Consider the following 15,680-nt stretch of genomic DNA (forward strand, 5'->3'; position numbering starts at 1 on the left):
ATTCAATAACATCCAGAGTTGTGGACATTGAATTCCTGGCCCCCACACACCACTGGGTCACAAGAGGAGATAGAGAGACCCCACCTGCACCCACTAAAAGAAGATATGGGGAGAAGACAGAATAAGATTCCACTCAACAACAGAAAGACCAATATGACACCACCAGAATCTAGGGACTCCACTCCAGCAAGATCTGAAAAGCCCAAAACAGAGCATGAAGATGAGATGGACCTTAAAAATTATCTCAGCAAGATAATATACTTAGAGAATATACTTTAAAGAGACACCTTTAAAGAGGAAACAAGAAAATCCCTTAAAGAAATAGAAGAAAAAGCAAACAAAAAATTAAAGGAAATGGAAAAAAGACAAACCAAAAAATTCAAGAAATAAATACATCTCTTAAAAAATCTAAAGAAAGCCAAGAAAAAACATCCAAACAAGTGAAGGAAGCTCTTGAAACAGTTAAAAGCATGAAAGCTGAAATAGACACAATAAAGAAAACACAGAATGAGACCATGCTAGAAATGGAAAGGCTGGATAAACGATCAGGAACTAAAGATGTAAGTATAACCAATAGAATTCAAGAGATGGAAGAGAGAATCTCAGCTACTGAAGATTCGCTAGAGGGTATACATTCATCAACCAAAGAAAACCTCAAGTCCAACAAATCCCTAACACAAAATGTCCAGGAAATATGGGACACTGTAAAAAGGCCAAACCTAACAATAATAGGTGTAGAAGAAGGTGAAGAAACACTGCTCAAAGGTACAGAAAACATATTCAACAAAATCATAAAAGAAAACTTCCTCAACTTACAGAAGGATATGCCTAAGAAAGTACAAGAAGCTTACAGGACACCAAACAGACTGGACCACAAAAAGAAGTCCCCCTGACACATAATAATCAAAACACCAAATCTACAGAATGCAGAGAAAATATTAAGAGCTGCAAAGGAAAAAGGCCAAGTAACATATAAAGACAAACCAATCAGAATCACACGAGACTTCTCAATGGAAGCTCTGAAAGCCAGAAGGTCTTGGATAGATACCCTACAAGCACTAGGGGAGCATGGATGTCAACCCAGACTACTGTACCCAGCAAAACTTTCAATCACTATAGATGGAGAAAACAAGATATTCCATGACAAAAACAGATTTAAACAATACATATCCACAAAATCCAGCACTACAGAAGGCTCTGGAAGGAAAACTCGAACCCAATGAACATAACTAGACTCACAAAAACACTGGCAATAGATAATCTAATTTTACCAAACTCAAAAAGAAACAGGAGGGCAAAACCCACACGCAATGACACCACCAACAATAAATCCAAAACAAAGAAGAACCAATGAACAATGGACATTGATATCCCTAAATGTCAATGGTCTTAACTTACCCATAACAAGATATAGGCTAAAAGAATGGATTCGAAGACAGAATCCATCCTTCTGCTGTTTACAAGAAACACACCTCAATTTCAAAGACAGGCAATATCTCAGAGTAAAAGGATGGGAAAAAATTTTCCAATCAAAAAGAAACAAGCTGTGGTAGCAATCCTAGTATCTAACAAATTAGACTTTAAACTGAAAGCAATCAAAAGAGATGAAGAATGGCATTTCATACTCATCACAGGAAAAATCCATCAAGATGAAGTCTCAATCCTGAACATCTATGCCCCTAATATGAAAGCACCCACATTTGTAAAAGAAACATTACTAAAGCTCAAACTACACATAAAACCACATACACTTATAGTAGGAGACTTCAACAGCCCCCTTACACCACTGGACAGAACCACTAGACAGAAACTTAACAAAGAAACAAAGGATCTGACAGAAGTTATGACACAACTGGGTTTAACAGATATCTATAGAACATTCCATCCAAACACAAAAGAATATACCTTCTCAGCGCCACATGGAACCTTCTCAAAAATTGATCACATAGTTGGCAGCAAAGCAAACCTCCACAGTTACAAAAGAATTGAAATAACCCCCTGTATCTTATCAGACCACCATACATTAAAGCTAGAATTCAACAGCAATACGAAAACCTACATTCGAGTGGAAAATGAATAACACCCAATTGCACCATTCCTGGGTTGAGGAAGGAATAAAAAAAAGAAATTAAAGACTTCCCAGAATTTAATGAGAATGCAGACACAACATTCAGGGTGTCCCGAACTTATGGGACACCCTGAAAGCAGTGCTAAGAGGGAAGTTCATAGCACTAAGTGTCCACATGAAGAAACTGGAGGAGAGTCACATTAGAGAATTGACAGAACAACTGAAAGTTTTAGAGCTAAAAGAAGCAAACTTCCAAGGAGGAGTAGACGGCAGGAAACAATCAACCTGAGAGCCGAAATCAACAAAGTAGAAACTAGGAAAATAGTACAAAGAATCAATGAAACAAAGAGTTGGTTCTTTGAGAAGATCAATAAGATAGACAAACCTCTAGCCAAACCAACCAAAAGGCAGAGAGAGAGCATGCTAATTAACAAAATCAGAAATGAAAAGGGGGATATAACAATGGACACTGAGGAAATCCAGAGAATCTTTAGGTCATACTTTGAAAACCTGTATTCCACAAAATTGGAAAATCTAAAGGAAATGGACAGCTTTCTGGATAAATATCACTTACCAAAATTAAATCAAGATCAGATAAACAGTTTAAATCAACCTATAACCCCTAATGAAGTAGAAGCAGTCATCAAAAGCCTCCCAACCAAAAAAAGCCCAGAACCAGATGGCTTCACTGCAGAATTCTACCAGAAATTCAAACAAGAGCTAATTCCAGTACTCCTTAAACTGTTCCGCACAATAGAAGCTGGTGGGATATTGCCAAACTCTTTCTACCAGGCTACAATCACTTTGATACCTAGCCACACAGAGATATTACTAAGAAAGAGAACTACAGACCAATATCCCTCATGAACATTGATGCTAAAATACTCAATAAAATATTGGCAAACCGAATCCAAGAACATATCAGGAAAATCATCCACCATGATCAAGTAGGTTTCATCCCAGGGATGCAAGGATGGTTCAACATATGAAAATCCATCAATGTAATCCACCATATAAACAAACTGAAAAAGAAAAACCACGTGATCATCTCACTAGACGCTGAAAAAGCCTTTGACAAAATCCAACATCCCTTCATGATAAAAATCTTGGAGATAACAGGAATAACAGGGACATATCTAAACATGATAAAGCAATATACACCAAACCAATAGCCAACATCAAACTAAATGGAGAGAAACTCAAAGCGTTTCCTCTAAAATCAAGAACAAGACAAGGATGTCCACTCTCTCCATATCTCTTCAATATTGTACTTGAAGTTCTGGCTGTAGCAATAAGACAAAAAAGGGGATCAAAGGGATACAAATTGGAAAGGATGAAGTAAAACTTTCACTATTTGCAGACAACATAATAGTCTACATTAGTGACCCGAAAAACTCTACGAGGGAACTCCTATGGCTGATAAACACCTTCAGCAAGGTAGCAGGATACAAAATTAACTGTATATATTAACTATATATAGATGATAAATCCAATGAGAAAGAAATCAGGGAAACATCACCTTTCACAATATCCACAAGCAACATAAAATATCTTGGGGTAACACTAACCAAAAAAGTGAAAGACCTGTACAGTAAGAACTTTGAGACTTTAAAGAAAGAAATTAAAGAAGATACCAGAAAATGGAAAGATCTCCCATGCTCTTGGATAGGTAGAATTAACATAGTAAAAATGGCAATCCTGCCAAAAGCAATCTACAGATTCAATGAAATCCCCATCTAAATCCCAACACAGTTCTTCACAGATATTGAAAGAACAATACTCAACTTTATATGGAAAAAATAAAAAGCCCAGGTTAGCCAAAACAACTCTTTACAATAAAGGATCTTCTGGAGGCATCACCATGCCCGACTTCAAGCTCTTCTATAGAGCCATAGTTCTGAAAACAGCTTGGTATTGGCACAAAAATAGACAGACCAATAGAATCAAATTGAAAACCCTGGTATTGACCCACGCACCTATGAATACCTTATTTTTGACAAGGTACTAAATCTATACAATGGACAAAAGCATCTTCAACAAATGGTGCTGGTACAATTGGATTTGGACATGCAGAAAATTGCAGATAGATCCATACCTGTCACCATGCACAAAACTTAAGTGCAAATGGATCAAAGATTTCAGCATAAATCCAGCCACACTGAATCTTCTAGAAGAGAAAGTGGGAATTACCTTTGAACAAATTGGCACAGGAGACCACTTCCTGAACATTACACTAGTAGCACAGACACTGAGGTCTGCAATTAATAAATGGGACCTCCTGAAACTGAGAAGCTTCTGCAAGGCAAAGGAAACAGTCAGTTGGACAAAATGACCACCCACAGAATGGGAAAAGATCTTCACTGATCCCACATCTGACAGAGGACTGATTTTCAAAATATATAAGGAGCTCAAGAAGCTAGCCACCAAAACACCAAACAATGAAATTAAAAAGTGGGGTGCAGAACTAAATAGAGAATTCTCAACAGAGAAATCTGAAATGGCTAAAAGACACTTAAGAAAGTGATCAAAATCATTGGCCATCAGAGAAATGCAACACAAAACAACTCTGAGATACCACCTCATGCCTGTCAGAATAGCTAAAATAAAAAATTCCAATGACAATCTATGCTGGAGAGGATGCGGAGAAAAAGGAACACTCCTCCATTGCTGGTGGGAGTGTGAACTTGTAAGACCACTCTGTAAATCAGTATGGTGGTTGCTCAGAAAAATGGGAATCAGTCTACCTCAAGATCCAGCCATTCCTCTCTTGGGTATATACCCAAATAGTGCATGTTCATACAACAAAGACATATGTTCAACCATGTTCATAGCAGCATTGTTTGTAATAGCCAGAACCTGGAAGCAACCTAGATGCCCCTCAACTGAAGAATGGATTGAGAAAATATGGTACATTTATACAATGGAGTACTACTCAGCAGAAAAAAGCAATGGAATCTTGAAATTCGCAGGCAAATGGATGGAACTAGAGGAAACCATCCTGAGTGAGGTAACCCAGTCACAAAAACACAAACATGGTATGTACTCACTGATATATGAATTTTAGACATAGAGCAAAGGATTACCAGCCTATAATCCTCTTCACCAAAGAAACTAGGAAACATGAAAGACTCTAAGGAATAAATACACCCCAGGAAAGGGAAGTGGCATGAACTCCTGAACTAATTGGGGGCATGAGGGTAGGGGGGGAAGGAGCTGCTACAATAAGAGCAAGAGAAGAGGAGTAGAGGAGAGGAAATGGAGGGGCAGAAATACTGAGTTGGGGGAAGAATAGAGGAAAGAGAGCAGGATGAGAGATACAATATCAGAGGGAGCCACTATAGGTCCGAGAAGAGATCTGGAACCAGGGAGATCTCCAGAGACCTACAAGGATGACACGATCTGACAATCCAGGCAATGGTGGAGACGATAACCTAAAAGCCCTTCCCCTAAAATGAGATTGATGATTTCTCTTTATGCCATCTTAGAGCCCTCACTCAGTGGCTGATGGAAGCAGAGACAGACATCCACATATATACACTAAGCTGAAATCAGGAATTTAGTTGAAGAAAGGGAGGAATGAAGAGCGAAGGGGTCTGTACCAGGTTGGAGAAACCCACAGGAACAGTTGGCCTGAACAAGGGAGAGCACATCGACCCCAAATGCTGTCAGGGAGGCCAGTACAAGAGTGATCCAGACCCCTGAACATGGATGTCAACAAGGAGGCCTCTGCACTCCAGGGAGCCTCTGGTGGTGGATTAGTATTTTTCCCTGGTTCAAGAAGGGACTTTGAGAGCCCATCCCACATGATGGGTTACACTCTGGCCCTGGACACATGGGGAAGGGCCCAGGACCAGCACAGGAAGATTTGTTGGATTTTGCAGAGCCCCCGTTGAGGGCCCTACCCTGCCTGGGGAGTGGTGGTTGGATGGGGTGGGGGGTAGGCTGGGAGTGGGGGAGAAGGGATGGTGGTGAGGGGAGGGAGAGGGATAAGGGACTTACATGTGAAACAAGCTTGTTTCCTAACTAGAACTAATAAATAAATTAATTAATTAAAAAAAAACTTAGTGTAAAGTATCCAAAATTAACAATCATAAAAGTGAAATATAAAAAGATACAACAATCTGTTTATGTAACATCCTAACTATCTATTTTAACTAACTACTAAAGTCATCTGAAAGAGGTGTCCAAGCCTGAACACCTCCTTCCAATCCCAACCATAAACAATAGGAAGCTATGGGCAAAGGAGGCATAGTATCCTCCAAGTTACTTCCTGCTGAAATGGTCAGCCTTGTGGGGTCCTCTAGGAAGAAAATATTAGTATAGTAAAAGTCTTGAATGTATTGTATCCAGTCCATGTTAGATGGGATTTGCTTGATTGAAGATCAACTTGAAATCCTCAACTTGACTGAAGTCAGTACACGATGCTTTGACCAGAGTGTCAGTTGAAATGGAACAAGATGGATTCAGTGCAGTCGAGCAGATATGGCCCATTTTCTTTCGGGGTCCAGAGATTGCTGTCAGGCAGGTCGTCATTGGCTGTGTGGGACTTAAACATAAACAGTTAGCAGAGAAATGTTTGCTTGTGATGTACACATACTGGGAAAGGCAACCATGGGAGCATAACAATTATGAGAGGGTGTATACCTTAAACGAAAGATCCAAGAAAAGACAAAGACAGTCCCCAAATTCTTCTTTTATTCTGTATTATATCAATTGGCTTCTTGATACAATACAGAAACTCTAAAGTTTAGTTAAATAACGTGCTAGGGTTTTAGAGGAGGATAGCCAAATCCACCTCTAAATCCATCATTGGTTTAATTGAAAAAGGACTAGAAAAGAAAAATAGAGTTCTCTGAGAGACAGCCGTAAAGTTTACCGTATGGCACGTTCCTTTTGTTTGATGGTTATAGCTACCTTCTCTTCTTAAGTATCTACCCATGCAGTGTCCTTTGCATGGAGATGAGTTTTCCTGTGAAGATAAGAGCAAAACACTTCCCTTTCCTTTGGGAGATTTCTAGTTAGTTTATGAGATATACCTTTGTAGAATACCTGTCATTTCTCCTAGTCGAGAGGTTTTTCCTTTTCACTCGAATCTTGATCAACTTTGATGGTATCCAAAGTTTTTCTTCTCCTGTGGAAACCAATGCAAAACCCCTACCCCAACGTAACACATGTCCTGGTTTCCATACAGAGCTTAGTACATCTTTGAAGTATACCGGCTGATTCAGTTCAGCAGTTTTTTCTGTAGTCCAGTGTCTTTCCGCAGCTGTTTGTCCTTTTTCATTGGCAGTAAGAAAGTTTAGTGTTAATAAAGCGTTATGCAACCTATGTTTGGGGGGTTTAGTCTTCCAAGCCTGTTTGTTGAGCATCTCCTTAAGTGTTCTATTTGACCTCTCAACCACTGCTTGTCCTGTAGGATTGTGTGTTATACCAGTAACATGCTTTATGTTATAATATTTGAAAAACTGTTCCAATTTTGTGGAGAAATATGCTAGATCATTGTCAGTTTTTATTTGTGCAGGTATTCCCATAACTGCCATCACAGCAGGTGTGTAATAACTGAATCAGCTTTTTCAGAGTTAAGAGCAGTAGCCCATTGGAACCCTGAGAATGTGTCTATAGTATGATGTACATATTTCAAATTTCCAAATTATGCAAAGTGAAAGACATCCATCTGCCAAACCTAATTTTTCCGAATGGCCTTAGGATTACAGCCTGCTGGCAATGGAGTTTGGTTATAAAAAGAACAATTAAGACAGTTTCTCACTATCTCCTTGGCTTGATGCCAAGTGACAGAGAAGTCCTTTTTCAAATCTTTGCTATTTACATGATGTTTCTTATGAAATTGTGAGGCTTCTAGCATACTTCCCATTAAAAAATGATCAATCTCATTATTGCCTTGTGCTAGTGGGCCTGGCAGATCCGTATGGGATCTGATATGTGTAATGTATATAGGATTACTTCTGTTTCAGATTGTTTCCTGTAATTGTAAAAACAGAAGTTAATTCTGTATTATCAGGAACGAATTCTGCAGTCTCAATATGTAACATGACTGTCTCTGCATATTGAGAATCAGTAACTATATTAAGAACTATATTAAGAGGTTCTGTAAAATCCATAAGTACCATGAGAATTGCATATAATTCTGCCTTCTGTAGAGATGTATATGGACTTTGAACTACTTTACTTACCTCACTTGCTTTATAACCTGCCTTACCTGATGTGTTGGCATCAGTGTAGAAGGTAAGAACTCCAGAAATGGGAGTTTGTCTTACAATACATGGAAGAATCCAGACTGTCTTTTTTATGAATTTAATTCTGTCACTTGTGGGATAGTTGTTGCTGTTTGTTCCCAAAAAGTCAGTAAGAGCTATTTGCCAATGTTCATTATCCTTCCATAAGGAGGAGATTTCTTCATTAGTTAAAGGTACTGTAATTTCTGCTGGATCTTTTCCAGTCAGTTGATGAAGTCTTAATTTTCCATTTAAAATCAAATCAGAAATTTTTTCTATATATGTCTTTAACTTTTTATTCTATTTATGTGGCAGAAATATCCACTCTAATATGGTGTCTTCCCTGCATCAGAATCCCAGAAGGGTATTCTCTGGATGGCTTCTTTTGCGTATATGCCTAAGTTTGAAAGTGCTGGATCTTGTGGTGGACTGATTCCCATTTTCCTGAGAAATCTCCATTCTGATTATCAAAGTGCCTGTACAAGTTTGCAGTCCCACCAGCAGTGTAAGAGTGTGCCCCTTTCTCCACATCCTCTACAGTATAAGTTATCATTGGCATTTTTTATTTTAGCCATTCTGACTAGAGTAAGATGATATCTCACAGTGGTTTTGATTTGCATTTCCCTGATAGCCAAGGATGCTGAGTACTTTCTTATTTGTCTTTCAGCCATTTTAGATTCCTCTGTTGAGAATTCTCTATTTAGTTCTGTACCCCACTTTTTAATTGGATTATTAGGTGTTTTGGAAACTAGATGCTTAAGTTCTTTGTAAATTTTGGAGATCAGCCCTCTGTCAGTTGTGAGGTTGGGGAATATCTTTTCCCATTCTCTGGGCTGCCGTTTTGTCTTGCTGACTGTGTCCTTTGCCTTACAAAAGCTTCTCAGTTTCAGGAGGTCCAATTTATTAATTGTTTATCTCAGTGCCTGTGCTACAGTTGTAAGTTCATGAAGCTCTCTCCTGTACCTATTCGTTCAAGGGTACTTCCCACTTTCTCTTCTAAGAGGTTCAGTGTGGCTGAATTTATGTTGAGGTCTCTGATCCATTTGGGCTTAAGTTTTATGCATGGCGATAGACATGATCTATCTTCAGTCTTCTACATGCCAGCATGCAGTTATGCCAGCACCATTTGTTGAAGATGCTTTCTTAATTCCATTGCATAAATTTAGATTCTTGTTAAAAATCAGGTATTTGTAGATATGTGCGTTAGTATTTGGGTTTTCAATTCTATTCCATTGGTATACCTGTCTATTTTTGTTCCAGTTCCAATCTGTCTTCAGGACTATAGCTCTATAACAGAACTTAAAGTCAGGGATGGTGATGCCTCCGGAAGTTCCTTTATTGCACGGGGTTGTTTTTTCTATCCTGAGTCTTATGTTTCTCCATATAAAGTTGAGCATTGTTCTTTCAAGTTCTATGAAGAGCTGTGCCAGTATTTTGATGGTGTTTGCATTGAATCTGTAGATTGCTTTAGATAAGATTGCCATTTTTACTATGTTGATCCTACCTATCTAAGAGCAAGGGAGATCTTTTCATTTTCTGGTATCTTCTTTAATTTCTTTCTTTAAAGACTCAAAGTTCTTGCTTTACAGCTCTTTTACTTGTTTGGTTAGTGTTACCCCCAAGATATTTTATGTTGTTTGTGGCTATTGTAAAGGGTGATGTTTCTCTGATTTCTTTCTCAGCCCTCTTATCTTCTATATATAGCAGGACTACTGATATTTTTTTAGTTAATCTTGCATCCTTCCACTTTGCTGAATGTGTTTACCACACAACACACCCAGTGGCTTAATTTTACAACACAGAAGGACTACTCCATGTGGAGTTAATTTGATGTTCATCATCTCCTCTGAAGTAGATTGGTGGTGCCAGGAGAAGACATGTCTTATTTTAATAAAATATACATGTTATTAAAAAATTTTAAATGCCATATAATCTGTAAATCTCTGAAATGTTTGAAGACATACTGTCTATCTAAAATATATCTTTGTTTGACCTTGAAAACATGACTAACTTGACTACAAGTTTGTACTTAATATCCTATATAGTTGATAATAATAACTTTCAAGGAGTAGAATTTTGCATTACATTGAAAATGAGCTATATAGATACAATACCTTGAACAATACCTTAGAAACATATATTCAGTATATTTTAGCCTATTAATTTCAAATTGGATATGAGTACATATATATATTCTATATGTCTACAGAATGATTCCTATTCCTGATTATCTCTTGTAACTGAATAAATAATGAAGTCAATTCTGTATCATCTGGTATAAATTCATCAATTTAAATATATTAAACATCTCTTTCTAAATATTGTGAATCAGAAACTATATTGAGAGGTTCTTTATGATCCATTAATACCATGAGAATAGCATACAATTCTGACATTTGTACAGAATGTACAGAATTATAAGGACTAAGATCCATTTTGCTTAAATTTTCTGACTTGAACCTGCCTTTCCTGATTTATTTGCATCAGTATAGAGTGTAGGGGCTTCAGTTATTGGTGTTTTCCTTACAGTGTGAGGAAGATTCCAGTTAGTACTTTTTATAAGTTTAATTCACTTCTTGCTTTGGGGATAATTGCTTTTAACTTCTCCTAAAAAGTTATTACAATCTCTTTGCCAGGGGTCACTGTCTACCCATAATTTGTCAATTTTGTCATCAGTAAAAGGTACTATAATTTCTGGGGGATCTATTCCTGATAATTGATGATGTCTCAATTTTCCTTTTAGAATCAACTCAGAGTTTTTTTCCATATAAGTTTTAATTTTTTACTCAGTTTATGTGGTACAAAGATCAATTCTATGATAAAATATTCCCTCTGCATTAAAATTCCTACAGGGGAATGCTTAGAAGGTCATCTGATTCTAATGCACTTAAGCTTTGAACCCATATGATCCACACATGCAATCTGTAATTAGTCTTCCACTAATGCTGATTCTCTCTCAGCTTCAGCTGTGAATTCCATGGGACTATTCAAGTCCATGTCACCATCTAAGATTTTGTTTAAAGGAATCAGTAGATCAGGTTTTATCCCAATAATGTGCTGAGGATGGGAAGTGTATACTAGCAATATTTGAAAATCATCAGAGAGTCTGCACTCAATCTCTCCTGATTTGAACATTTTAGGGTTTAATTTTTTAAAACCTATTTTATAGCCTGCATAGTTAACAGAACCTTTTCAGGAGCAATTTGCCAATAAGGCAAAATTTTCTTTAACTAATATTGAGCATATTGTTGCTCAAATCTACTGTTAGCATTACATGATGAAGATGGCTGTTTTATGTAGAACATGACTTACATTGTGTTAGTGAATATCACCATTGCCTTAAACTTCCTACTGGCACTGATTGCTGCTAACAACTGTATATGCAAAATTACCTGTCTTTTAACTTTCTATTTTTTATAATTTTTACTTAAATTCTTTAATTGCTACTCATATTTACACATATATCCTTCCCTATCCCCTTGCCCTCCCATCCTCCCATGTTCCCCACCACCCCCCAACACATACCTCCTCTTCTTCCCAGGGATAGTGAGGCCCTCCATGGGGGACTTTAAAAGTCTGTCATATCATTTGGGGGAAGTCCTAGGCCCTCCTTGCTGTACCTGGACTGCAATAGTATCCCTCCATAGGAAATGGGCTCCCATAGTCCATTTGTGCTCTAGGGTTAAAGACTGGCTCCTCTGTTAGAGGTCCCATAGACTGTCTTGGCCTCCTAGCTGGCACCCACACTCAGAGGGCTTCGTTTGGTCCAATGCTATTTCCCAAGCTTTATGATATGTTCTCCATGCTCTCAGTAGGTCAGGTCCATTGTTTCTGTGGGTTTCTGCAGCACTATCTTGACTCCTTTGCTCATCCCTCCTCCCTCTCCACAATTGGATTCCAGGGGTATGGTTCAGTGCTTAGCTGTGGGTACCTGCTTCTGCTTTGAATAGCTATTGTATGAAGGCTCTAGTGGTAACCAAGGTAGACATCAATCTTATTACAAGGGAAGGGCATCAATGGCATCTTCTCCACCACTGCTTAGATTCTTAGTTGGGGTCATCCCTGTGCATCCCCTAACATTTCCCCTGTGCAAGACCTGTCTCCATACCTCTACTGTCTCAAAAAAATCATGCAATATATTCTAATCATGCTTTTCCCTCACCTAACTTCTCCCTGATGCTTATTTTTTTTCTATCCACTGAATTCCACAGACTGTCTCATTTAAGAAAATGAATGATCTTACAATTTATAAATTTATGTTGATGCAGTTAAGGAATAGAAACATTACATTGTGTTCTTTCTGGAGTATGGAGAGTGTTTATAATCAGGGGCAAGAGGGTAGGAATGAAAACTGGCTTTATTCATTGTGAAATATTTGTTTAATTAAACATCCACATTTAAATTTGTAAGTGGTATAAAAGGCAGAAAGTAATGATAATATAATGTATTTTTATGTACAAAATCTACTATGGTATTATTCATAGTATTTTTAGTATGATGTGTGCTTATAAATAAGTAGATTTTATGTATTTTTATAAGCAATTATTTTATAACAGATTGGCATATATATTACATAATCAAATTATTTGAAGACTTCATAATTATGTGTATATCCAGGGTGTTGAAAAAATTCATACGATAGACAAGGATTGAAAAAGGTGCCCAATTCCCTGCCCTTGCCAGGGTAGCACAATTCAACCAAGACTGTGAGTGCAGGTGTAAGGTAGCCAGCCCAGAAATTGTAACCATGGGAGAGCTGTCCCTACCACCCATCTGGCAGACCAACCTTACAGATGCCTAGGCCTAGACCCAGGGTTATGTCTTGTCTTGTTCCAACATTCATCTCATATGATTTCATGGAGTACGTACAGGGACCTGACCCACAAACCCAAAGCTGCAGGATCCCTGGAAGACCAAGTGCCAGCAGGGATGTTCAAGGGTCCTAGTGGGGGGCCTAGCATCAAATTTGTAGTGGAGACCAGGGGTTCTCAAACAAGACCAATGACTCTTTGCAGTCAGCACTTGCAAATAGAGATATATGGACAAAGTGGTATGGTATGACTGGTTGGGTCGCAATGCAGCTTCCATAAGGAGATTTTTAATACCTTCTCTTCTTAATTTTTTTCTCATTTTATTTTCTTCATTTTTACTTTTCAATTTTGCTTTATTTGGGGAGTGTGCTGGGGTGGTGGGTGGATGAAGAGGAATTGAGAATGAATGGATTCAAGACACATGATGTGAAAAACACATATAATAAATACATTTTATATTTTCAAAAGGTGATTAATCATACCTACTATAGAATGTTGTCACCTCACATATAAATATCTTATTAGGATGTTAGAAATAATGTACTATTGCTTATTTCTATGCTAGAATATGTGCTTGTTAATATTACTTCATGTCTAAGGAGAAAGAATAGATAAATAAATACAAAGTAGAATATTTCAAGTAATGTAATACCATCAATTTAATTACCTTATTGAATAGAAATTTCACCAATATTTAAAACTTAATGTATATTTTAAACACAAAATCCTTATATTAAATATACATTTTCTCATTCATTAGTTGTTATTTGTCATGAAAAGACATCAAACTCTCTTTTATCTATTTAATTTTCAAACATTAAAACATTTCAAAATTTTATTTACTGATTAATTCAAATAATAATGATATTTCAAACAGAATATATTTAAGTTACTTTTTAAATGAGATTACACACCCAATTATTTGACTTTTAAACTTGTTTCTTCATGTCAAAAATAAGCAATGAGAATATACAAATACAAATGTATAATTTACTGAGCTAATTTAAATGTTACTGAGTAAAGACTAGTGATAAAAGTTACAGAAATTTTACTACTATAAAATTAGCAAGAAGAGAGTTTCATTTCTATGGCTCTTTTTGCAGCTTCTTTCACCTCTTTGTTCCTGAGACTGTAAATCATTGGGTTTAACATGGGAATCACCAGTGTATAGAACACAGAAACCACCTTCTCTTGTTCTACAGAATACTGGGAACTCGGTTGAATGTAATTAAAGCTTAAGGTGCCATAGAATATAGTCACAGCAGTCAGATGAGAGGCACAGGTGGAGAAGGCTCTCTTTCGACCAGAAGCTGAGCGGATTCTCAAAATGGCCACAGCAATGAAGAAGTAGGATATGACCACAATCAAGAGAGTGCCAATGGCAATAACTCCAGAGAAGATCAAGAGCAAAAACTCATTCACAGAGGTATCAGAACACGAGAGTACCAGCAGCGATGGGATGTCACAAAAGAAGTGGCTCACTACATTAGGCCCACAGAAAGACAACCTACCCAAACTTATGGTGTGTGTCAAAGAGTTAATGGTTCCACCTAAGACAGACCCAATGACCAGCATAGTACACTTTCCCTTAGACATGGCCACCGTATATAGCAATGGGTTGACAATGGCCACATAATGGTCAAAAGCCATCACTGACAGCAAGAAACCTTCAGTGGTAATAAGCACTCCAAAAAACAAATGTTGCACAATGCATCCAGAGAAGGAGATGGTGTCTTTCACTACCAGGAAGCTAATCAACATTTTTGGTGCAATGACTGATGAATAACAGGCATCCACAAATGAAAGACAACTGAGGAAAAGGTACATAGGTGTGTGGAGTTTGGGAGTGATCCGGATTAAGATAATCATGCCCAGATTCCCTACGACAGTAACAGCATAAATCACCAGGAATAAGACAAAGAGCACCATCTTCAGTTCAGCACTATCAGTCAATCCCAAGAGAATGAACTCAGTAACAACTGTACAGTTCTCAGAAGCCATTCCCTTCCTTAAAACCTGAGGAAGCAAAGACAAGGATTTAGTGTATATACAGAAGAACATGGTGCTTATTAAATTCAAGCAGAGACATATATATACTGTGTAACAATAAATAAGTGTGCATTTGATTGACCAACATTTCTCCATTTGGAAATATCAGAATGGAGGTAATATGAAGAAGAACCTGGAAAAATCAGTATGTGGATATGGCTGAGGAAAAGGGAGGTCAGCACAGAAGGAGAAGGAGTGGTGAGGGTCAAATAATATTAAAGTTGATGGCAATGTGGAGTCAGATCTAGATTGATAACAGGTAGTTTATTAAGTAATAGTACTCACGCAAGTCCACTCAGCCAGGCGGCACGGAGCAAGAGAAGGGGATGGGGGTCACATGCATGCCTCTAAGCTACTTAAATCTTTCCCATGTCACTCTGACCATGCCTGCTTGGTCTAATCAGGCTTTCCCTCTAGATAATATCACCAGATTTTTCTGATAAAGCCTCAAGAAATCATATTATTTTGTATTTACCTAAAATTATACATCTCCTTATAATATTGACACTTGGACATGGT

General features: G+C 37.6%; 1 protein-coding gene across 1 annotated transcript; it reads right to left on the minus strand.

The window, feature by feature from the left end:
- Positions 1-14,174: 14,174 nt before the first annotated feature.
- Positions 14,175-15,122, minus strand: LOC100752526 (olfactory receptor 1052). The gene has a single exon (XM_027421196.1). The coding sequence runs from the start codon at positions 15,111-15,113 to the stop codon at positions 14,175-14,177; it is 939 nt and encodes a 312-aa protein (XP_027276997.1). The 5' UTR covers positions 15,114-15,122.
- Positions 15,123-15,680: the final 558 nt, after the last annotated feature.

The sequence above is a fragment of the Cricetulus griseus genome, chromosome 6 (assembly GCF_003668045.3).
Source record: "Cricetulus griseus strain 17A/GY chromosome 6, alternate assembly CriGri-PICRH-1.0, whole genome shotgun sequence".
Taxonomy (NCBI): domain Eukaryota; kingdom Metazoa; phylum Chordata; class Mammalia; order Rodentia; family Cricetidae; genus Cricetulus; species Cricetulus griseus.